We start from the raw sequence: 24,440 nt of genomic DNA, 5'->3' as shown, positions 1-24,440 counted from the left end.
TTTCTGCCATAAGGGCCATAGCATCTGATTATCTGAGGTTATTGATATTTCTCCCAGCAATCTTGATTCCAGCCTGTGCTTCTTCCAGCCCAGCGTGTCTCATGATGTACTCTGCATATGAGTTAAATACGCAGGGTGACAATATACAGCCTTGATGCACTTCTTTTCCTATTTGGAACCAGTCTGTTGTTCCATGTCCAGTTCTAACTGTTGCTTCCTGACCTGCATACAGGTTTCTCAAGAGGCAGGTCAGGTGGTCTGGTATTCCCATCTCTTTCAGAATTTTCCACAATTTATTGTGATCCACACAGTCAAAGGCTTTGGCATAGTCAATAAAGCAGAAATAGATGTTTTTCTGGAACTCTCTTGCTTTTTCGATGATCCAGTGGATGTTGGCAATTTGATCTCTGGTTCCTCTGCCTTTTCTAAAACCACCTTGAACATCTGAAAGTTCATGGTTCATGTATTGCTGAAGCCTGGCTTGGAGAATTTTGAGCATTACTTTACTAGCGTGTGAGATGAGTGCAATTGTGTGGTAGTTTGAGCATTCTTTGGCATTGCCTTTCTTTGGGATTGGAATGAAAACTGACCTTTTCCAGTCCTGTGGCCACTGCTGAGTTTTCCAAATTTGCTGGCATATTGAGTGCAGCACTTTCACAGCATCATCTTTTAGGATTTGAAATAGCTCAACTGGAATTCCATCACCTCTACTAGCTTTGTTCGTAGTGATGCTTCCTCAGGCCCACTTGACTTTGCAGTCCAGGATGTCTGGCTCTAGGTGAGTGATCACACCATCGTGATTATCTGGGACATGAAGATCTTTTTTGCATAGTTCTTCTGTGTATTCTTGCCACCTCTTCTTAATATCTTCTGCTTCTGTTAGGTCTATACCATTTCTGTCCTTTATTGAGCCCATCTTTACATGAAATGTTCCCCTTGGTATCTCTAATTTTCTTGAAGAGATCTCTAGTCTTTCCCATTCTGTTGTTTTCCTCTATTTCTTTGCATTGATCGCTGAGGAAGGCTTTCTTATCTGTCCTTGCTATTCTTTGGAACTCTGCTTTCAGATGGGTATATCTTTCCTTTTCTCCTTTGCTTTTCACTTCTCTTCTTCTCACAGCTATTTGTAAGGCCTCCTCAGACAGCCAGTTTGCTTTTTTGCATTTCTTTTCCATGGGGATGGTCTTGGTCCCTGTCTCCTGTACAATGTCATGAACCTCCGTCCATAGTTCATCAGGCACTTTGTCTATCAGATCTACTCTCTTAAATCTATTTCTCGCTTCCACTGTATAGTCATACCTGAATGGTCTAGTAGTTTTCCCCACTTTATTCAATTTAAGTCTGAATTTTGCAATAAGGTGCTCATGATCTGAGCCATAGTCAGCTCCCGGTCTTGTTTTTGTTCACTGTATAGAGCTTCTCCATCTTCGGCTGCAAAGAATATAATCAGTCTGATTTCAGTGTTGGTCATCCAGTGATGTCCATGTATAGAGTCTTCTCTTGTGTTGTTGGAAGAGGGTGTTTGCTATGCCCAGTGCATTCTCCTGGCAAAACTCTATTAGCCTTTGCCCTGCTTTCTTCTGTACTCCAAGGCCAAATTTGCCTGTTATTCCAGGTGTTACTTGACTTCCTACTTTTGCATTCCAGTCCCCTATAATAAAAAGGATATCTTGTTTGGGTGTTAGTTCTAAAAGGTCTTGTAGATCTTCATAGAACCGGTCAACTTCAGCTTCTTCACTGTTACTGGTCAGGGCATAGACTTGGATTACCATGATATTGAATGGTTTGCCCTGGAAACAAACAGAGATCATTCTGTCATTTTTGAGATTGTATCCAAATACTGCATTTTGGGCTCTTTTGTTGACTATTATGGCTACTCCATTTCTTCTAAGGGATTCCTGCCCAAAGTAATAGATCTAATGGTCATCTGAGTTAAATTCACCCAATGTAGTCCATTTTAGTTCGCTGATTCCTAGAATGTTGATGTTCACTCTTGCCATCTCCTGTTTGACCACTTACAATTTGCTTTCATTCATGGACCTGACATTCCAGGTTTCTATGCAATATTGCTCTTTACAACATTGGACCTTGCTTCTATCACCAGTCATATCCGCAACTGGATGTTGTTTTTGCTTTGGCTCCATCCCTTCATTCTTTCTGGAGTATTTCTCCACTGATCTCCAGTAGCATGTTGAACACTTACCCACCTGGGGAGTTCCTCTTTCATTCAGTTCAGTCAGTTCAGTCGCTCAGTCATGTCTGACTCTTTGCGACCCCATGAACCACAGCATGCCAGGCCTCCCTGTCCATCACCAACTCCCGGAGTCCACCCAAACCCATGTCCATCGAGTTGGTGATGCCATCCAACCATCTCATCCTCTGTCGTCCCCTTCTCCTCCTGCCCTCAATCTTTCCCAGCATCAGGGTCTTTTCCAATGAGTCAGCTCTTCGCATCAGGTGCCCAAAGTATTGGAGTTTCAGCTTCAACTTCAGTCCTTCCAATGAACACCCAGGACTGATCTCCTTTAGGATGGACTGGTTATAAACACAACTAATTCCAGAATATTTCCAGGATTCCAAAAAAAAGCTCCATATCTGTAGTCACTATCAGTTCTTCCCCCACCCATTTTCTAACAATCATTAATTTACCTTCTGTCTCCAGATTTCTATGGATTTGCCTATTCTGGACATTTCTAAAAAAGGGAATCACATAGTATGTGGTTCTTTGTGTTGGCTTCTTTCACTTAACATAGTGTTTTCAAGGTTTGTCCATGTAATAGCATGTGTCGTTTGTTTCTTAATGGCTATATCATATTCCACTTATGGCTATGCCACATCTTATTTATCCACTCATCAGCTGATAGACATTTGGCTTGCTTTCACTCTTTGGCTATTATGAATAATATGAACATTTGTGCCCCGCTCTTCAAACTCTTGGGCACATAACTGAGATTGAAGTAGCTGGCTCATACAACAACTCTGTTGAACTTTTTGAGGAATTTCCAAGATCACTGCTTTTATATCATAAACAATCAAAAGTGAAAAAAATCACGCATATTACTAGACAGACAGAAGTGTGGGCAAACCTGTTGTTACTGGTCAGGTACCGAGATGCAGCGCTAGATTTTCGGGGGGAGAAGCGTTGTGAAATTTGTAACAGAAAAAAAAGTTAGAGAAATGGCTTTGGTGAGAAGAGAAAATAAGGGGTCTTTTTCTAAAAAATGAAAATGAAATTAAACTCAGGTTCATCTCTAAGTTCCTGTTTGAATAGCCAACTCTTGTTCAGGTAGTGGTCTCAGAACATTCAGGAAAAGTCCCTCCTTGGAAATTGTGTACGAAAGGGAAAACCACAGTATTTCTTGGCCACTCAGTGGATTCATGTTGCCGGGGAGCAGAGGATGTGAAAAACCTGGGCTGAAACAAAGCAGAGAACATGTGCTGAGAGTAAGAACAGGTCTCCCTCCAGGGCTCAAATCTTGTGAGAAAACAAAAATAAGAAAATTTCAGGACTTTCCCCTGGCAGTCCCGTGGTAATGACATCACCTTCCAATGCAGGGGGTGTGGGTTCAGTCCCTGGTCTGGCAGCTAGGATCCCACATGCCTCGTGGCCATAAAAACAAAACATATAACAGAAGCTGTATTGTAACAAATTAAATAAAGGTTTTTTTTTTTTTAATGGTCCACATAAAATAAAAAAATCTTAAGAAAGAAGATCCCAAAAGACAATTTATCTGGGAGATATTTATATGGGAGATTTATATGGGAGATATCCTCATGAAAGAAAGAAGCCAAGTCCATAGGGAAACCAGAGTGGGTTCTAAGACCCTGAAGTGGCATGAAGACTTGAAGTAACCCATGAAGTTTGTGGGTGTTCTCCCTAGAAAAATCCACATGTCACACGTTATTCCAGCACTTTCATTGGATCTTCACACCATTTCTGAAGCCCATCTAAGGCCTCCTTTGAGTCCATGGACCCCAGATCATGGTTTTAGGTCACTGAAATCAGTTTACCTCCATGCCTCATTTTAGGCTGTGGGTGCCCAACAGTCTCTGTAAAGAAAAAAATAAAAAAGCCCACATGATTTTATCAGGCCAGTTTACCAGAGAATGGCTTGGTTTTAACATTCTTTCTAGCATCAACATTGTTAATTGTATTAATTTAAATGAAGGCAATAAAAATAAAGTAACAGGTAACAACTTGGATTCCCAAACCAGTGAATCAGCATCAAAACCGGAAGTCCAGTGCTTGCCATTTAAATCTGGCCTTATCTTTCCTGGTAAACAGGAAGATGAGAAAAGAAAAACATTTCACTTTTTAAAGAACAAGGTGTTTTCTTAAAATTTTTTAAGGACAACTCTTTAACAGATTTTCAGTTGATTGAATTTTTTATATTTTAGAATTTTATCTTTTGCAAAGCTATGTTTTGCCTAGCTTTGCAAAAAACAAATCTCTTTGTTTTGATTTCTAAAGTCACTATAGTTCATCTTACCTTTTTCAAGCAATAAATATGATCTATTTCTTGCAACAACTAGAATATTGGGAGACCTAGTGAAACCCAGGGTTTCCATGAATTATACCAGAATCACCTGTCAGGTGATTTAAACGCCAACTGGACAACCCACCATCAGTGTTAAGTGATACCTAAAAGCAAACATTTGACCTCTGGGACATAAAATACTTCTCAGTTTCCACAGCAGTATTCTGTCTCCCATCTGCCCTGCGCCCCCCCCAAAAAAAAAAACTTTGCAATCACCAGTTTCTTTTGAATATTTGTATAGCATAACCATTGGCATATACATTCATGCCATTTATAGTATTGAACCCTATTGATCCTCACCTCCACCATCTTACCTAATCTCCATTGAATCCTGGAGGTTGCTAATCACCACCACAAACAGCCTGATTTCTGGTTCTACATTAGAAACCTCTACACTTTTCTGCCACCATAATTATTTTCTTTGTTTATGAAATAAAATTTAAAAGCAAGCTAGAATGCTGGCTCTGAAACACCAGCATAAAAAGAATTGTGTCCATGTTTTCTAGTGGAAAACAGCAGTTTGAATGTGTTATCATTCCAAAACCATCATTAGGAAAGAATTAGGAACCTGGCAAGTGGTAAGTAAGTGCTTGGTGTGAATGAATGAATGGCAAAGTAAACAACCGGAAGAGAATTACATGCAGCAGGAAAGGGTTTGGGAAAGTCTGGAATCCCACAGTCTGGGCCAGCCAAGGCCTGTGCCTGCCTTCTGTGGGGAAACAGCAAACCACTTGCCTGATTTTGAAAGGGGCATGTTGCTCAAGGGCAAGGGCAGCCTCTGACTACACACTCCAAAAGTCTTGGTGAATCCAGCCCAAAGAGCTGGGTTCTAGTTCCCCTCTGGCTCTGAAGACCTCGGTTTACCTATCTATAAAGTGAGGGTCTTGCTATTTCAACTTTTCCAGTCTTGACCCCAAGAAATAATGGATACAGCGAGTGCTGTATATAAACCAAAAAGTTCTGGGACAAAGTCGGGGAGGCAGTGACACGGACAAGGTGTGCCCCAAGGTGAACCCTCCGGGGAGCACTTCTTAAATGGGAACGTATACTGGGGCCTCCCGGGGATCTTGGAAAAATGCATCCTGATTCATATAGATGTCTGCCGTGGGGCCAGAGATTAGTGATGCTAACGTTCCTGGCACCTGGGGATGCTAATGCTGCAGGTCCGTGGACCACTTTTTGAGTGGTGTAGGGTGCAAGAGTGAAGTAGGGTCAAATCTGTTCGGTGAGAGACTCATGGAGGGAGGAGGTAGGAGAAATGGGGAAAAGGACGGAGGCAGAGACAGAGGTGAGGATGTTAGGAAGAAGCCGAGGCTCCGGGCGCGAGCGAGGATGCGCAGCCTGGGCTGGGAGGCGGCGGGTGCGGGCGGCTCCGCGGCTGCGCGGGCTGCAGGCTGGGGGCGGACGCGTGCTGGCGGCGACGCAGTCCCGGCCCCGCGCCCGCGGCGCCCCCGCTGCGGCCCGAGCGGCCTGGCTGCGGGATCCGTGCGCAGCGATGGCGCGGTCGCGCCGGTCCTGGGTGCAGCTGCTGTTGCTCCTGCTGGCCGGGCCGGCCGCCTGTTCAGGCAGCCCGGCGGACGACGGCGCGGGCCCGGGGGGCCGGGGACCCCGGGGCCGTGCGCGGGGGGACTCGAGCGCCGACGAGGCGGTGCCGCGCCACGACTCCTCCTACGGTACCTTCGCTGGGGAGTTCTACGACCTGCGCTACCTGTCCGAGGAGGGTGAGGCTGCGGGAGGATGAGGGGCTGCGGGAGCGGAGACCCGGGATGGGGGACGGAGGCGGCAGGAGTGGGGTGGGGGGCGGGGAATCGGTTAGGAGGCGAATGGAGGCTCCGCTGGCTCAGCCGAGGCCCGACCGCGGAGCACAAGGCTCACCTTGCCCATCGGCCTGGAGAAGAGATCCGGAGAGCTGTCAGCGCCTTCCACTCGCTGCTGGCTTTACAGGTGGGGAGACTGAGGCCGGGAGGGAGGTGGTCAGCCAAGTCCTGCGAACCTGCGGACAGGGGGGGCTGAGTCAACCCCCCCCCGCCCCCCTCGCGCTCTCCCCCGCTTCCGCCACCCCCGCCCCCATCCCCCCCAGTTTTCAGCGTCTATCTGTGACAGGGATGGGGTAGTGGATGGTAAGGGAGGAGACTGTCATCTGGCCTAGAGTGTGTGAAATCAGAGTAGCTGGTGGGAAACCCAAGTCCCCTCTTAAAGAGAGATTGCCTTGTTTCCTCCATGTCTGTATTGACCTAAATATGCTGTGGCTAGTGTCCCAACTTGAGCGTTCTGTTCCTGCTCGCTGCCCAGGACCCCAAGAGCTGGGTCACACCTCCTTCCGCACTTCCAGCCCCCTTCAGTACTGTTTTCCCACATGTCATGGACCCCTAGTGTGAGCCACCATCGTTGGGGTCTCCTGGGTCCAGCAATTGGGGGTTTGTCATGCAGACCTCCCTGCACAGGCAATATTTCAGTGAGCACAAAAGCTAAGCTGATTCTCTTCAGAAGGAATGGAAACTGGCTTCTTATTTCTGCTGTTTGGAAAGTGATTTTCCTTTTTTCTGCTAAGAGGAATATCTAAGAATCAAGTTGGGGTTTGAAATGTTGTCTGTCCCAGCAGCCGATACGATGCTGGGTGCATCTGTTATTTGGGATTAAGTTTAGCTACCTACAACAAACACACATTAACAACACAAGTAAGATAGAAGTTCCTCTGTTACGTAAAGAAATCCAGAAGCAGGCAGTCTAGAACTGGTCATCTGAGACTCTAATCCTGGTCTTCTGCTTCTTCACAACTCTTAGTTTGTAACTTCATGGCCCAAAACGGCTGCTTGATCACCAGCCATTACATTCACTTTCCAGACAGCGGGAAAGAAGTGGGAAGAAGAAGGTCACTGACTATAAAAAGATTACTCAGAAATCCCATGAAACAATTCCACTTACACTTCATTAGCCACAACCTAGTCATGTGCTCACACATAGGTGCAAAGGAGACTGGGAAATGTTGCCTTTTAGCTGGAAAGGAATATGACTAGTTCAAAAATTGGACTTACTGTATTCTATGGAGAAATGGAGTTGGGGAAATAGATTGCTTGGGTAGATGCTTACCTGTTGAAACAGGGACCCCCCAACTTATAGTGGCTTAAATAAGATAGCTTATTTTTCTCTCACGAGTCTGACTGTCTAGACTGGTAGGTCAGCTCTGTTCCACAATGTCATTCAGAGACCTAGGTTCCTTCCTTGTTGTTCCTGCATGCCCTAAGGCTTTGTCCTCATCCACGTGGAAGTCATGTTGCTTGCATGGATTCTTTCAAGCTGGAGGAAATGAGAAAGAGAGGAAATTCAGGACAAGCAGTTACCTTTTAGGCTGGTTGCACAAATCCCTGTTATTCACATTCGTTTGGCAAGAACCTAATCATACGACTTAGCTGCATGGGAGGCTTGATAGTGGAGTCTTCTAGTTGGGCAGCCATGTGGCCAGGGAGAAGGAGAGTGCAGGGGCAGGGTAGAAGGACAGCAAGCAGAGTCGAATCTACGGCTCTGAGAAAGAATGCACAGTACAGGACTTCCCTGGTGCTTCAGTGGTTAAGAATCCACCTGCCAATGCAGAGAGAGGACAGGGGTTTGATCCCTGATCCCATATGTGGCAGGGCTGCCAAGCCCATGCGCCACAACTACTGAGCCTGTACTCTGGAACCCGTGAGCTGCAGTTACTGAGCCCACGTGCCCTAGAGCCCATGCTCCACAAGAGAAGCCGCTGCAGTAAGAAGCCCGCGCACCACAACTAAAGAGAAGCCCTGCTCGCTTCAACTGGAGAAAGCCTGTGCACAGCCACAAAAACCCAAAGCAACCCCAAAACAAAGGCTACATGGTATTAATACAAAAGCCATCTCTTTCTGAAAGCATTTAATACATAGTGATGCTGTTCATAGTCTGCTTAGCACACGGCCAGGTGACTCAGAGGTGGCATGTGAGAAGTTATATTCTCATTGGGCACCTGCTCTCTAATGGAGGACAAGGTCAGATTCCATGTCAGTTTGTATATGCAGAGAGAATGGAGTTAGTTGTGTAGTCCAGGCAGTTTTATGAACGTGGACACCAGGTGGGCTGCAGCCCTGAGAAAGGCTTTATAGAGTTGAACCAGGAAGTCTAGGAGACTCTGGTGAGACGGAAGGGGGAGGCACTGAGGTGAGGTGACCCCACGGGGTAAAAGGCCTGGGATTGGTTTACAGATTGCTAGTTTGTCCGCTTGCCACCCTTGACCATTCTGCACATGCTGCCTGAAGCCTGGCTCTAACCCTCAAAAATCTGTGATAGTTCCAGCCTCCTCCCTGGATGAAGCTTCATCTCCTATACCTGGAATTTTCTCTCCGACTCAACTTTCTTTTACAGCCATCTCTCACTCCCTGTCTCCCTTGCACTGAGCCTTCCTTGTCCACTTTGCTCCTTTCTTTGACCATTTTGCTTATCTTCAAAGGCTGACCCTACAACCATCTGGTGGATGCTAGTGGGGATGTCTGTGGGGTAAGCCTCTTAGGGGTTAGCACCTCTCCCAGATTACCCTGGACCTAGGCTTTAGCCTTGTGGGTCCTGAGTAGAGACTTTCCCAAGATCCTCAGAAATCATCAGTGACACTGCCTTAAAGGCGTGCTGCCAGAGAGGGAGAAGCAGAACCAGGGGATGTCCCAGAAGGGTGTCCCACCCAGAAGGTAAAGGAAAAGAAGGCATCAGAAAGTGTCCTGTGCCATGGGGAGGCCCAGGGAAGACTTAAAGTAGTTGACAGATTCGGAAAATGAGAGGCAATGGGCAAGTTCTCCTGGGATGAATTCAGTGGAGAAGGAAGGAGGGAGCCTAGTTGATGGTGAAGGAAGTGGCAAGTAAAGAGGTGGGAATAGTACCTTTAAACTATTCTGTCTTTCTGTCAGTGCAAGTGGGGTTATCTTTTTCTGTGGTTGGGCTACTTGTTTTCTCTTTGCAGGGTATCCCCTTCTCAAGTTGAAAATTGCCAACAGATTGAATTAAAAAAAAAAAAAAAAGCAGCCTGGTAGTGTGAAATCAGAAAAAGGGAATTAGAATAATGGAATAGAGAATTTCCTGAAACTATAGGACAGCCCAGTGACCATTATCTACCTTGTTCAGAGACCATTTCTCCAGTGTCCAGATTGTGCAAGTCCCCCAGGCCAGAGAGTGAACACTGGCCAATTTGATGTTTCTAATCACCTCCTGAAATGTCTGTTTTTTAAACTTTAGTTATGTTTTGATTTAATGATGCTAGTTTTCAGAATTCTTGGGGGCTCCCACTGTCTTAGCCCATGCCACTCTTCCTTACAGTCCCAGCTCAAATGCCACCTCTTTCAGGGAGTCTTCCCTGATTTTTCCTCCCATTCTCTGCTGTTAGGCAAGGTATTTTCCCACAGCACACTATCTAACCCTGCTGTGACCCTTGAACTCTCTGTGGTTGAGTTTGGATAGGTTCTTGGTGCTTGAATCCTATAATTCATACCTTTTCCCCTTGAGATTCTCAAGCCAGAATCTATGTATTCAATACATAGATACAATACATAGATACAATTCTATGTATAACAATAGAATATAAAACAGATTACTGCATGATTATGGGCAAACCTCCTGTTCTGAGGGTTCTCTAAAAAGAAAATCAAATTGGGCATTGAAAGTGAAAGTGTTAGTCGCTCAGTCATGTCCGACTTGTTGCAACCCCATGGATTGTAGCCCACCAGGATCCTCTGTCCATGGAATTCTTTGGGCAAAAATGCTGGAGTGGGTTGCTATGCCCTTCTCCAGGGGATCTTCCCAATCTAGGGGTTGAACCTGGGTCTCCTGCACTGCAGGTGAATTCTTTACTGTCTGAGCCACCAGGGAAGCATGTATACTAAGATTAAAAAGACAGCCTCCCAACATGGGTACATGCTATAGTATCTATTCATTTGTACTTTGGTTTGAACAAAGATAGCATCACCTTGTTCGGTGAAAAAGTAGAAACTGTATATATACTGTTTTGGGGCAGAAAAATAAAAACAAATAACTGCTACTGCTGCTAAGTCGCTTCAGTCGTGTCCGACTCTGTGCGACCCCAGAGACGGCAGCCCACCAGGCTCCCCCGTCCCTGGGATTCTCCAGGCAAGAACACTGGAGTGGGTTGCCATTTCCTTCTCCAATGCATGAAAATGAAAAGTGAAAGTGAAGTCGCTTAGTCGTCCCGACTCTTAGCGACCCCATGGACTGCAGCCTACCAGGCTCCTCTGTCCATGGATTTTCCAGGCAAGAGTACTGGAGTGGGATGCCATTGCCTTCTCCGAAAACAAATAACAGAAAGGGTAAATAATTTAAAGGTAAATAATCTAAATTAATTATCTCCATGAATCTAGCCCAGTTGTAACACTGATCCGTGCTTTTAGTAAGTGCTTACTATGTGCCAGTCCCTGTCCTAAATACCATATCCATATTAACTTTATTCTTTAGGGCAACGCTCTGACTTAGACACTCTTGCCATTCCCACTTTAGAATTAAGGGAACTGGCCTACAGAAGATTTAAATATTGTAGCTAAAGTCACACAGCTAGAAAGTAGCAGAGAACTGGGTGGGTTTGTTGATTGACCTTATGGATAAGGTGGTACAAGGTGCTGACCTGCTCTGGTAAATGCAATTAAACAGATAGGATGGGGCATTTTCATGGGCAAATCTGAGAAGAGGGGCTTGGAAGTGATGGGGTAGTCCGTTGGGAGCGGCAGGTTCCTGAGTGATGGAGTGCTGCGACGAAAGCTTTGCTGAACAGACTTCACGGGGGTGGAATGTTCCATTTTACAGAGCCCCTTGACATTTTCACTTCGCTGTGTGGCTCTGCTAAGCAGAAGTGATTCAGACAGTCCAGAAAGAGAAAGTGGCTGATGCAGCCACTCTTGGAGATGCGAACAGATGATTTCTGGTTAAAACTTCACAAGGAATTAAGTACTAAATTAATACCTGAGAGCTATGATCCAAGGAGTTAATTAGAAGCAATAAATAGCAAACCAGAAGCCATTAACCACCCAGTGGAGTATGGCAAAACAGGCTCAAGGGATTGCAAAAGAGGAATGGATAGTGGCTGCGAGTTCGACAAGAATGGAAACCACAAAAGTATGTTGAGAACCTGAAAAATGAACCAAGAAAATAAATGCCTCTTGTGTGATAGGAATAGCTGAAGGGAGAAAAAAAATGGCTTTAATCCTGCTTCAAAACAGAATAGTTATTGGGGGGTTTACAGGACACATGTGAGAAGAAGGGAAGTGAAAGAGAAAAAAAATTTTGGCCCCAAGCCAATCTTATTTGGTCTTAACCCAAATTTTAATTTTAGATAAAGAGAGAGGGGGAGAAAAAAAAACACTAAAATGGAAAGTGGAGGGAAAGTAATAAATAAACAAAAACATAAAAAAACAGTAATAAGGTACTTCCCTGGTGGTCCAGTGGTTAAGCATCTGCCTTCCAATCCCGGGGATGCAGCTGCGATCCCTGGGAACTGTGTGCCACGGGACAGCTAAGCCCGTGTGCTACTAGAGAAGCCCCCATGCGCCACAGGTAGAGAAAATCCCAAGCACTGCCACGATGACCCAGGGCAGCCAAAATTAAAAATAAGTAAATAAAAAATGTAAAACCAATAATAATTTTTAAAGTGGGAGCATGGACAAAGCTAAGGGGAGAATGAGAAGCTGGCCCGTCTGGGTATCCGACCCATATTTCTCAGGAAGATGATGGAGCGTGAGAAGTAGGAGAGGGTGGGGAGAGGCCAGTCAAGGTCTCCAAGGAGCACTGTGACAAGATCCGATTGCTGTTTTAGAAACCTGGCAGGCAGTGGAAGAATTAGAAGGGAAGTAGGGAAATCAGAGCGGAGGTGGTACAATAGCCAAGAGGCTGGCTCGGGTTTCAGGAGTGGGAATGAAAGGAATGGTGGTGGAGAAAGTGTTCCAGGTGGAGGAATCTAGGGTTTCAGGGTTGGGAGACTGGGGAGGGTGGTGGGATTCTTCACTAAGACAGAAAACATAGGAGGAAGACCATTTGGGAGGTGTTGGGCGCCTGGAATCGCTTTGCTCGTGTAATGTCCAGGCGGAAACCCCTGAGGCAGCTGATGGTTGGGCTTAAATGTTGATATGGGAACAGGAGAAATGCCAAAAAAAATGTGAGGTTAGAAAAAGAATAACTCTAAAGAAAATCAGAGGAAAGAAATAATAAAGATGCGCAGTATTCAATGGAATAGAAACCAAATATTCAGTGCATGTGTGCCAAGTCGCTTCAGTTGTGGCTGACCCTTTGCAACCCCATGGACTGTAGCCCACCAGGCTCCTCTCTCCATGGGATGCTCCAGGCAAGAATACTGGAGTGGGTTGCAAAGAGGATCAAAAAAGTAAAAAATGATTTTTTGAAAATACAAATGAAAGGGTTATCCAGAGAATCAGAACTGATAGGGTGTGTGTGTGTGTGTGTGTGTGTGTGTGTGTGTGTGTGTGTAGATGGGAGAGAGTGTGTAGATGAAAGAGAGACCAATAGAGAAATTTGTTTTAAGGACTTGGCTCACACAATTTTGGAGGTTGGCAAGTCCAGAATCTGCAGGGCGGGCTGGCAGGCTGGAGCTCCAAGAGAGAGCCAATGTTGTAGTTCAAGGCTGAAGGCCATCTGCCACAGAATTCACTCTTCTTGGGGAATGTCAGTCTTTTTGTTCTCCCCAGCTGGGGGAGAAGCCTGCCCACATTATGGAAGGCAATCTGTTTTACTCAGAGTCCACTGATTTAAAATGTTAAATGTTTGTCTCATCCAAAAACACTCTTACAGAAACATCCAGAATATTGTTTGACTGTATATCTGGGCACCTGGCCCAGCCAAGTTGACCCATAAAATTAACTATCACAATAGGATGCTGACAAAATTGATCAAGAGAAAAAGAGAGAAGACAGACCATGTTAGGAATGGAAGAAAAAGGGGAAATAACCCTAGACGTGTGTGTGTGCTCAATCGCTAAATCGTGTCCAACTCTTTGTGACCCCTATGGACTATAGCCGGCCAGGTTCCTCTGTCCATGGGATTTCCCAGGCCAGAATACTGGAGCGGGTTGCATTTCCTTCTCCAGAGGATCTCCCTGACCCAAGGATTGAACCTGCATCTCCTGCATTGCAGGCGGATTCTTTACCACTAGCCACCTGGGAAGCTTATTAAGCCTAGACATAGCAGAGATTTAAAAGCTAGTACATTGCAACCCAACATTAAAAAGACAGCTAACCCTATTTAAAATGGAGAAAGGCTCTAAATAGACCTTTCTCCAAAGAAGATACACAAATAACCAATACGCACATGAAATTATACTCAACATCATTCGTCATTAAGGAAATGCAAATCACAATCATAACGAGATACTACTTCACATCTACTAGGCTGACTATAAAAATTTTAAAAAAGGACCCTTCCACAATACACTGCTGTAAGAATGTAAAATGGTACAGCTACTTTGGAAAATAATTTGATAGTTACTCACAAAGTTAAACATAGGAGTTATCATATGACATGGCAGTCCTACTCCAAGAGAACTTAAAACATATGTTCATACAAAAACTTGTGCACAGATGTTCATGGCAGCATTATTCATAGTAGCCAAAAAGTAGAAACAGCCCAACGGTCTGTCAACCTGTGAATAGATTAAAAACAGGTGGTATATCCATTCAATGGAGTGTTCTGTAAACGAAGAGAAATATCATTCATTCTGTGCACCTAGGGTACTTAAAATTAGAATTCTACAATCAAAATAATTTTCCAATAAATTTGTACAATGTGTGCAAAATAGATCCAATTGAATATCATTTTCTAGATGTCAGGATGACAACTGCTAATAAGATGTGGTTTCTACAAACACATTGTACTGGTAGTTAAGGATTAATACATTTAGTCTCTACCCAAAGGTTCAGTAGGAAAGCCAGAAACCAGTTTTTTAAGCTTTTTGAAAACCAGCCCAGATGACCAGCCCAGAGAGCTGTCTGAGAAGGTGTTGGGGGACTACAGAAGCAGAAAGGGAGCTCAGAGAAAGTCACTGTGGGAAGCAGCTGCCAGCCCTGGGGCTGAGGGAGCAGAGAAAAGGGCTTGGGGTTTTGAGAACCTGGGAGCTCAGACAAGGGCCCTCAGCCCAGAGGTTCACCCATCCTCTGAGAGTGGGCTGTCTGCCCAGCTAATGCTGGTTCCTTTGATGAGGCTGGTTCTGGGAGTCTAGAAAACAGCTAGAAAAGAAAAAGAAAAAAGGCTGGAAACTCAAACCAATTGCCACTGCAAGGATGAAGTGGAGTTGCTGAGGACTTGCTGATTGGACGGCTGTCAAACAGGAACAAATGGTCTTGTTTTGGCAGATCCTCCTGCCTCCCAGCCTCCCTCTAATGTTTCCTTTTGGCAGAACCTAGCCAGCTGGCAGAGGAGAAATATGGTTTGCAGAGTCCTAGCCCATCCTAGAGCTGACTGTAGAGGCTGGGCTGTAGCTGAGATATAGGAGCTTATAAATTGGCATGTGGTCCCAATTGACTTTATTCCAAATAGGGAGATCATTTAATTTCAGGAAAAAAAAATATTGCTGTGCTTATCTTCTGATACCAAACCCAGCTGTTGTCTTGAAATTCAGTTCTGGCACTCATGAGCCCAACATGAGTTAAAGGTTAAAGGGCATGGTCTGCAACAAGACTGTCCTCACTTCAGACCAGCTGGCTACCAATCCAAGGAGCACCCACAATCCCTCTCATGTTCTGTAATTCACTAGAATATCTCAGAGGATTCAGAAATGGGCTGTGCATATAGTTTTAGTACCAAGGAACTCAGGAACACTCAGAAACAGCCAATGAAGATGCACACAGGTCAGAGTCTGGGAGCCCACAAATGCACTTTTCATGTCCTGTCCTGGAAGGAAATATTCTTCTCCATGGAATCAGGACTTGTCACCCTCCTGGCACTTCAGTGTATTCACCAACCAGGAAGATGCATTCAGCTTCAGTGTCCAAAGTTTCTGTTGGGGTTTCATCACCTAAGCATTGCTGATTTAATCATTAGCTACATTATTGAACTCAATCTCCAGCCCTTATACCCTCGCCTCCTCCCTGCCCCAGGTGGGGCTGGCTCAAAGCCCCAAACCTGTACCCATGTGTTGGGTCTTTCCTAGTGACCAGCCTCCATCCTGAGTGATCTTATCTCTTAGCATAAAAGCAGGTGTGATCCCAAGGGGCTCAGGAATAACAAAGACCCACTGGGAAATTCCAAGGATTTAGAGTCTCTCTCCCTCCCAGCCAGGAACCAGGAACAAAAACCCATCCAATTCTTTATTACACAGCATCCTCCCTGGTTATATTTTATACAGGACTTCCCTGGTGGTCCAGTGGCTCAGAATCCACCTGCCAATGCAGGGGACACAGGTTCTATCCCTGGTCTGGGAAGATTCCACACGCCAAAGGACAACGAAGCCCACACACCACAACTACTGAGCCAGCGTGCTGCAACTGCTGAAACAGGCTCTCTAGAGCCTGTGCTCTGCAGCAAGAGAAGCCACCACTACAAGTCCACGCCGTGCAACTGGAGAGCAGCCGCTGTTCGCTGCAGCTAGAGACAGCCCACCCACAGCAGCAAAGACCCACTGCAGCCAAAAATAAATAACTTTTAACAACATCTTACAAAATGAGAGAAACGTGACATGATTAAATGATGCCGAAATTCATTTGACAACCTAAGTTCTCATTCCAAGATTTAGAAGCATATAAGATAAAAGGGAATCAGTGCTAGCAAAACCCCGACAAACGAGCCATTTGCCAACACTAAATAAGCTAGTTCAGTACATTTATAAGTAACCTTTGTTCTAAAACTTGCTCTTACTTGGAGCTTAGAAACCCATTCTTCTAAAGATAATCTTACCCAATGGTCAGTTTAAAAATGTAACAGTAATAATAAACCAGTAATAATAATGACTGGCGTTGATTGAGCTGGAAACCTGCTGCATGCTGATGAATGATTCTAGATGCTAGAAAGTATAATGGAGGAGGATGGGGAACCTTAGTCAGAAACATGACGTGGGATTATCTCTTTCAGACACCTCTAGAATCTTAGCCAACATAGGTAGTCGTTGCATTCCTGGATAAATATCCTGAGAAAAAAAAGTCCACGGCATTGTAGTGAAAGCTAAAAGGAAGACTGTATAGGAAGATGCTTGACATAGTTGTAGCATTGAACTCAATAAATACCAAAACTCATCCAAGGCAGAACTCAGTCTATAGTACTGAAGTGGACACAGGACTTAGCATAAAACAAGCATGAAAGTAGAAAAAGGAATGCATTTTGCCCAAGTACTTAAGGATGGTGAGAAGGTAGGGTTGTACTTTAGCATTTGATCAACATGTAGGGTACTCAGCCTAGAGGGGTAAGGTGGAGGAGGGGTGGGAGGGAGGCTGAAGAGGGAGGGAATATATGTATACTTATAGCTAATTCAGAGACATTACTTTGCCAACAAAGGTCCGGCTAGTCAAGGCTATGGTTTTTCCAGTGGTCATGTGTGGATGTGAGAGTTGGACTGTGAAGGAGGCTGAGTGCCGAAGAATTGATGCTTTTGAACTGTGGTGTTGGAGAAGACTCTTGAGAGTCCCTTGGACTGCAAGGAGATCCAACCAGTCCATTCTGAAGGAGATCAGCCCTGGGATTTCTTTGGAAGGACTGATGCTAAAGCTGAAACTCCAGTACTTTGGCCACCTCATGTGAAGAGTTGACTCATTGGAAAAAGAGTCTGATGCTGGGAGGGATTGGGGGCAGGAGGAGAAGGGGATGACAGAGGATGAGATGGCTGGATGGCATCACTGACTCGATGGACGTGAGTCTGAGTGAACTCCGGGAGTTGGTGATGGACAGGGAGGCCTGGTGTGCTGCGATTCATGGGGTTGCAAAGAGTCGGACACGACTGAGCGACTGAACTGAACTGAACTGATAGCTAATTCACATTGTACAGCAGAAACCAGCAGAACATTGTAAAGCAGTTATCTTCCAATTAAAAAAAAAAAGATCTAGGGTAGTAGAAATGAACACAAAACGTACAGATATAAACCAGGCAAGTGTGACCTGTTGGTCTTTAAGTATAATTTAATGAAACAAAGTAAACAAAACCTCGTTTAAAAAAGCATTACAAATCACAAAAGACTTCAGAATAGTGAGAAAAGAAAAACTAATACAATAATTTTTTAAAAGTGTATTTACATTGCCTAATATCTATGGGTGATTTAATTGATTCGTTGCATAATCATTTCAATGTCCAGTGCCAGGCAGTGTGCTGGGCAGAGAATACCAGATGAATCACACACAATTCCTGTGTACACGGAGTGAACAGCCTAGAATAAAAATATTTGTGGGCACAAACTGGAAACGCAGTGTAGGCTCTCCTTTGACTTGTGGTTGAAAGCATTATGATGTTAAGTCATCTTATAAGAAAGATGCATGAAATGATGGGATTAACAAATTTCTATGAGATATGAAAATGTCCTCTACAGCTTGATGAAAAACAAGTTCACAGAAACAGAGAGATCCTATTGTAATATATAGCTGTAAATGGAAAGCCTCTGCTATCAAATAGAGAATTGTTCATTCTTTCTCTTAGAGCAGGTGTATGGAATAAAACTCTCTTTTCATGCTTTCAGTGGACACTGGTGAGCCAGTGCTTATGATGTTATGTCTTCTCTCAGTACCCCAGGCACCCTACCTGTAAGTGAGGAGAAAGCCCTTTCTCAGTTAACACATAGGCTGGGTTCAAAGATGTGTGCCCCACACCTGCCCTCATGAAGAGGGTGATTAGGCATCAACTGAGCTGTTTTCTGAGGCTTTGACCATTTCTAGACTCATGCGATAGAGAATAGTCAACCTACTAAAAAGTAGCTTTTCTCATTGGAAACGCTGTTCCTGGATTTTCTAACTTTATTTCTTCTCACTGGCCAGGTTACCCTTTCCCTACTGCTCCTCCTGTGGATCCATTTGCCAAAATCAAAGTGGATGACTGTGGAAAGACTAAGGGCTGCTTTAGGTTGGTAGATCTGTGAGTTGGAGAACTTTAAAGCTAAGACTTTGATTTGCTTCTCAAGGTAGTATTTAAATTGCATGCAGTTCACTCTCACCAGGGGCCCACACCCCTCATAACTTCAGCGCGAATGTAACCTATTTCCAGAGGCCAGCCCAGGTTGCAGCCTTAAAGGCCTTGAGCTGTCTCACGCCCCTTGGCCCTAGAACTTACTTCTCTGGTTCGTTTATGACTTCATTTATGACTGTATGCCATTGACTTGGGGGTCTAACCAGTTGGTTGTATGAAGAAGAATTACATGACAGAATTTGTCTCTGTTCATTCAGTACGGGTGTGGGCAGGACAGGCAATAATATTGGCTTGGCCCAAATATTCATTTGGGTTTTCCATAACATCTTACGGAAAAAAACACCCAAACGAACATTTGGGGCAACCCAACAGATATGTCTAAGACCCAATTCCTTTTTAAAACAATAGTCATGACTGTGGATAGCTATATGATCCTAGCTAGTCAGTACGCACTGATTCTAGTGTCCAGCTAGTTATTTCAGATCTAGTGCCTGATTATTAGTAGTATTCTATCTGGATGTGATAGACTGGAGCTAGAAAACAGCTAGACAGTGACTTTCCATCTAGACAGCTCTGCTTTGTTTGAGAAAGCCTCCTTTTCTTTGAGTCCTTTATTTCCAAAAACAAATTGTCCTAGAGTAAAGATTTTGATTGCCATTGCAATGAATGTGTTTTTTTTTTTTTTTGGTTTGGGACTCAAAGTCCAAGGACTAAAAACTGAATACAGGGGTTTTGAGTTTTTGGATTGCAAGAGTATTTCTAAGGAATTTTAAAAAATCTAGTGATACTATTGTTATTGAGGAAGATAGCCAACAATGAATAATTCTGGTGATTAGGGGATATTTTTGAGAAGAAAAGGAGTTTTAGTGCCCTGCTGGCTTCAGGGAGACTTGCTTTCTGGCCCACTCACTTAGCTTTGCTCACTCGTTGCAGCTTTTTCACTCCGGTTCCTGTGGTCTTGAGCTTACACCCCTTGCCAGCTGCTCAGGGTACCTGCCTGCAAAGCTGCATGTTCCCTGTCTCCCTCCTCCATCAGTACTTAGCAGCCTTGCATCCTATACCTTTAGATACCTTTTATCTGAGCTTAGATTATCCCATCCATTGCTGCAGTTTTCAGTCATTTCTGAAAGGCAGTATTCCTAAAACTAGGGCTTGCTGGTCCTCAAAGGATCCACAAGTTCTCTGTAAGAAAATTTAAATTCATGTTTTCATTGCAACGATGCTCCTTAAACGGATTAACGAATGCATAATCTGATTATCTGGATAAACATCTTACTTTAGTGTCTGAATTTTATTAGTCCCAAGCAGCTCAATAGAGCAAAGGCAGATTTTTTAAGTAAATGATGCATTCGCATCCAGTGAATATAAGTAAATGAGGCATTCGTTTGGTGCCCTGTATGTATAAGGGTTTTGGAGCAGTTCAAACAGATAAAAGTAGAGGAGAATGGAGTCGTGACTCGTAATAAGACACAGGCTCAAAATAAAGACCCTGCAGAGTTGAATCAGACATACCATGGAGGGGGGGGCGGTAAGCAGGAAGTCAGTTTCAGCCAATGACATCATTTTCCCCTGAATGCTATGAATTTAAAAGGTCCTGGTTTTGTAGTTTAATCTGTATTCAGTTTGTCCATTTTTGTTAATTGAAAATTTGTAAATGAAAAGAAATGGCAATCTAAATTATTTACATTATTAACTCAGGATTTTTTTGTTCTCTAAAAGGAGTCAGAAATAATTTGGTAATTGTGAATATTTGAGAAACTCTAATAAGATGTCGAGAACCCTGGCTAGGACTTGAGGCCCGTGCCACAGCTTGATTCACTCAGCAAGTCCCTTCTCATCTCTGGACCTTGTTTGTACATAGATAAAGAGGAGCAGATCATCTTTGCAGTCTCTGCTGGATGAAATTGTGATTTTGAGATCCCAGGGAGCAGAGATCTGATTCATATTGCTTAGCATTCTGCCTGACACAGAGATGCTCTCTTAATGTGTTTTGAAGACGTAGAGGCGGAAGCAGTAATACCTGTTTCGGTATACCCTATAGATACGGCAAACCGGGCTGTAATGCAGAAACCTGTGACTACTTCCTTAGCTACCGGATGATAGGGGCTGATGTGGAATTTGAGCTGAGTGCAGACACCGATGGTTGGGTTGCAGTTGGATTCTCTTCAGACAAGAAAATGGTAAGACACAAATCGTGGTGGAAGGTGATTTTTCTCTTCAGTCTGCTGTACCACTTTAGATTTTAGAGAATGAGCGTGGTTATGTTTCCCTAAGCACCCGTGCCACTTTTAAATGGGAGAAGCCAATTCTTGGTATTTGATTTTCTTTATCCAAGCAAGTAAATTGATCACAGCATGATAGCCATTATACTAGTTATGTCTCTCCGATTACAAGTTAAAAAAAAATAATTCAAGTTATTTTAAATGGAGAAGGAAGGGTTGGTTATGAGAGTATAGGGTATCTCCTGGTACTTGTATTCATTAGTTAATTCCACAGTCATGCTGCAAGAGAGCCCCACCAAACCACATGGCTGATAACAGTCAGCATTGATTTGTTGCTCACATGTGTATGGATTGGCTGGGACTCGGTTGCTTTTGGCTCCAGTCCATGGCTTGGATTCAGGTACTGTCTAATCATTCTGGAACCAGTGGCTCCCAAGGCATGTTTTTTTCATGGCAGAGGTAGAAACACAAGAGTCATCCAAGCTGATTTCAAACCTGTGTTCACATCACATCTGCTGGTAATACTCCATTGCCCAGAGTAAGTCGCCCAGCCTAACCCAGAATGAAGGGGCAGAGAAGTATCCTTCCCAACCAAGAGGCCTTGTGAAGGTGTAGATATATAATACGACAACAGGGGAGTGAAGAATTGGCCCAACAATTTAATATTCCACATCATACCTTGTCAAGAATGCATCTGGCCCTCAGAAAGGACTGTGGACAGGAACAGGCAGGAACCCAGGTTGCTGTCCGTTGCTTATCTCTGCTTCTCTCTGTGCCTCTGCTGCATTCTGCCCTCTTTCTTCCAGAGCCTCGTCATTTGCCATGCATTGTGCCAAGGTGCTTCCCAGACAGCCACACTTTCTTAGGCCATTGAACCTTTGCATGTGCGGCTGCTTTTTGGATAAGATGCTTCTCTTCATCTGGTCTGTTTTGAGGCTCTTAGAATGAGATGGGGGCAGCAAGAGTGGTGGGAAGGGCCCAGGTTTCAGGTATGTTTTGAAGGTAATACTGACAGGCTTTTGCCAGTGGATTGGACCTGGGTTATAGGTGGGTCATAAGAAGAGATTTGGGGATCAGGCTAAGCAATGAAAACTCCATTGAGTTTGGTTTTGGAGAGGTCGCTAGAAGAATGAGCTTCTCATTCCAGGCGGCAAAACAATGGGTCCACCTGGTAAGACTGCATGGATACTAGTCTACATCATTTGTCTCCTACTTCAGGGTCAACGGGAGAAAGAGTGGTTGTGTGCCATCCAACAGGCTGGCTTGCAGTGCAACTGACCATTTCTTGTCCAGGAATGGATTTGCACCCATGGTGCACTCACCCTTACCATTAGAGGGCTCAGAGGAGGGAGGTTGAGTAAGAAGCATCCAAATTTCATGTTTGACATTTTGCTATCTAAAGGCCTTCAAAATCTAGGTTTCTTTTTCTCTTTCTATTACTCTAAGAAGTACAGATTTAAAAATTTTCAAAACCTGATGCACAGGAAAAGCAAAATGGAACCTCTTTGTAATAGTCATTGACTATTTTTTTTGGAAATAATGAATTGCTGATTTCTTTATTAGATTTTATTCTTTAGAGAGGTTTTAGGTTCAGCAAAACTGAAGAAGGTACAGAAAATTTCCATATACCCTGTCCCCACACACGCAGAGCCTCCCTCATTATCAGCATTCTCCACAGAGGGGTACATTTCTTATAGCTGATAAACACCTTTAACTTTTTTAGTTTTTTTTTTTTTTTAATGTTAATCCTATAGACAAGTTGCAGGAATAGGACCGTTGTCATTGTTGTCCGGTCACTCAGTCATGTCCAACTCTTTGCGACTCTGTGGACTGCCACATGCCAATCTTCCGTCCTTTGCCACCTCCTGGAGTCTGCTGAAATTCATGTCCATTGAGTCGGTGATGCCGTCCAACCATCTCAGTCTCTGTTGCCCCCTTCTCCTTCCACTCTCAATCTTTCCCAGCATCAGGGTCTTTTCCAATGAGTTGGCTCTTTGCATCAGGTGGCTAAAGTATTGGAGTTTCAGCTGCAGTCATTCCAATGAATATTCAGGACTGATTTCCTTTAGGATTGACTGGTTTGATCTCTTTGCTATCCAAGGGACTCTCAGGAGTCTTCTCTGGCACCACAGTTTGAAAGCATCAGTTCTTCAGTGCTCAACCTTCTTTGTGGCCCAACTCGCACATCTGTACATGACCACTGGAAAAACCATGGCTTTGACTAGACGGACCTTTGTTGGCAAATTAACATCTCTGCTTTTTAATTCACTGTCTAGGTTTGTCACAGCTTTTCTTCCAAGGAGTAAGCGTCTTTTAATTTCATGGCTGCAGTCACCTTCTGCAGTGATTTTAGAGCCCAGGAAGATAAAGTCTGTCACTGTTTCCATTTTTTCCCCATCTATTTGCCATGAAGTGATGGGACTGGATGCCATGATCTTCATTTTTTGAAAGTTTAGTTTTAAGCCAGCTTTTTCACTCATCTTTCACCTTCATCAAGAGGCTTTTTAGTTCCTCTTTTCTTTCTGCCATAAGGGTGGAGTCATCTGCATATGTGAGGTTACAGATATTTCTCCTGGAAGTCTTGATTCCCGCTTGAGCTTTATCCAACCCAGCATTTTGCATGATGTATTCTGCATATAAGTTAAAGAAGAAGGGTGACAATATACAGTCTTGACGCACTCATTTTCCAATTTTGAACCAGTTCATTTCTTCCATGTCCTATTCTAACTATTGCTTCTTGACCTGCATACAGATTTCTCAGGAGGCAGGTAATGTGGTCTGGTATTCCCAGCTCTTGAAGAATTTTCCACAGTTTGTTGTGATCCACACAAAGACTTTAGCATAGTCAATGAAGCAGAAGTAGATGTTTTTCTGGAATTCTCTTGCTTTCTTTATGATCCAACAGATGCTGGCAATAGGACCATGAACTCCTATATATATATAGATGTTTCACCTGTTGTTCAGTTGCTAAGTTGTGTCCAACTCTTTGGGACACTATGCCAGGCTTCCCTGTCCTTCACTATCTCCCAGAGTTTGCTCAAACTCATGTCCATTGAGTTGGTGATGCAGCCATCTCATCCTCTGTCATCCCCTTCTCCTCCTGCCCTCAATCTTTCCCAGCATCAGGGTCTTTTCCAATGAGTCGTCTCATAAACTCCTATATATATGTTTCACCAAATGGTAACTTTTTATTGTGGTAAAACATATACAACCTAAAACTTACTATTTTAACCATTTTAGTGTGCTGCGATTCATGGGGTTGCAAAGAGTCAGACATGACTGAGCGACTGAACTGAACTGAACTGAAAGTATACAGTTCAGTGGCATTAACTACATTCATGGTGTGGAACCACCACCAGCTGGTTCCAGAACATTCTCACAAACAGTAATGTTTGCCATACGTGCTTTATCTCTCTCTGCTGTTGCTGCAACTGCTGCTACTACTCTGACTTCTACTACTTATGATTTTTATTATTTTCTACAAACTTGAGAGGTTAAATTGAAGGTATCATGACCCTTTAACTCTAAATATTTAAGCAGGTATTTCCTAAGATCAAGGATATTCTTTTTCATTAT

General features: G+C 44.0%; 1 protein-coding gene and 2 long non-coding RNA genes across 12 annotated transcripts in view; 1 reads left to right on the top strand and 2 right to left on the bottom strand.

The window, feature by feature from the left end:
* Positions 1-3,643: 3,643 nt before the first annotated feature.
* LOC147367770 (uncharacterized) lies at positions 3,644-4,123 on the bottom strand. Its single transcript, XR_015132101.1, has 2 exons — positions 4,012-4,123; positions 3,644-3,877 (listed from the first exon to the last, which is right to left on the bottom strand). It is a non-coding gene; the product is annotated as an uncharacterized LOC147367770 (long non-coding RNA).
* Positions 4,124-5,668: 1,545 nt separating this feature from the next.
* Positions 5,669-24,440, top strand: part of FRRS1L (ferric chelate reductase 1 like) — a 36,012-nt gene continuing 17,240 nt past the window's right edge. For 2 of the 10 annotated variants that reach the window (XR_015132098.1, XR_015132097.1), the window contains exons 1-2: positions 5,678-6,259; positions 18,495-18,579. Coding sequence is in view for 7 of the 10 variants with exons in the window: in XM_086315880.1 (XP_086172006.1) it covers positions 5,797-6,264; positions 6,383-6,482; positions 18,495-18,579; positions 20,684-20,822 (792 nt within the window). In the remaining 3 variants the exon portion in view is untranslated. Of the gene's footprint in view, positions 6,265-6,382; positions 6,483-15,888; positions 17,929-18,494; positions 18,580-20,683; positions 20,823-24,440 lie in introns of those variants that run through there. The other 8 variants (XM_086315880.1, XM_086315878.1, XM_086315877.1 and 5 more) reach the window with 8 other exon arrangements.
* LOC147367769 (uncharacterized) lies at positions 7,553-14,187 on the bottom strand. The gene is made up of 2 exons (XR_015132100.1): positions 14,038-14,187; positions 7,553-7,835 (listed from the first exon to the last, which is right to left on the bottom strand). It is a non-coding gene; the product is annotated as an uncharacterized LOC147367769 (long non-coding RNA).

This window comes from Bos grunniens, chromosome 8 (genome assembly GCF_055505025.1).
Source record: "Bos grunniens cultivar Pamir isolate PY7600 chromosome 8, Bosgru_T2T1.0, whole genome shotgun sequence".
Taxonomy (NCBI): domain Eukaryota; kingdom Metazoa; phylum Chordata; class Mammalia; order Artiodactyla; family Bovidae; genus Bos; species Bos grunniens.
Note: the sequence above shows the minus strand (reverse complement) of the source record. Positions and strands in the feature narration are given on the sequence as shown.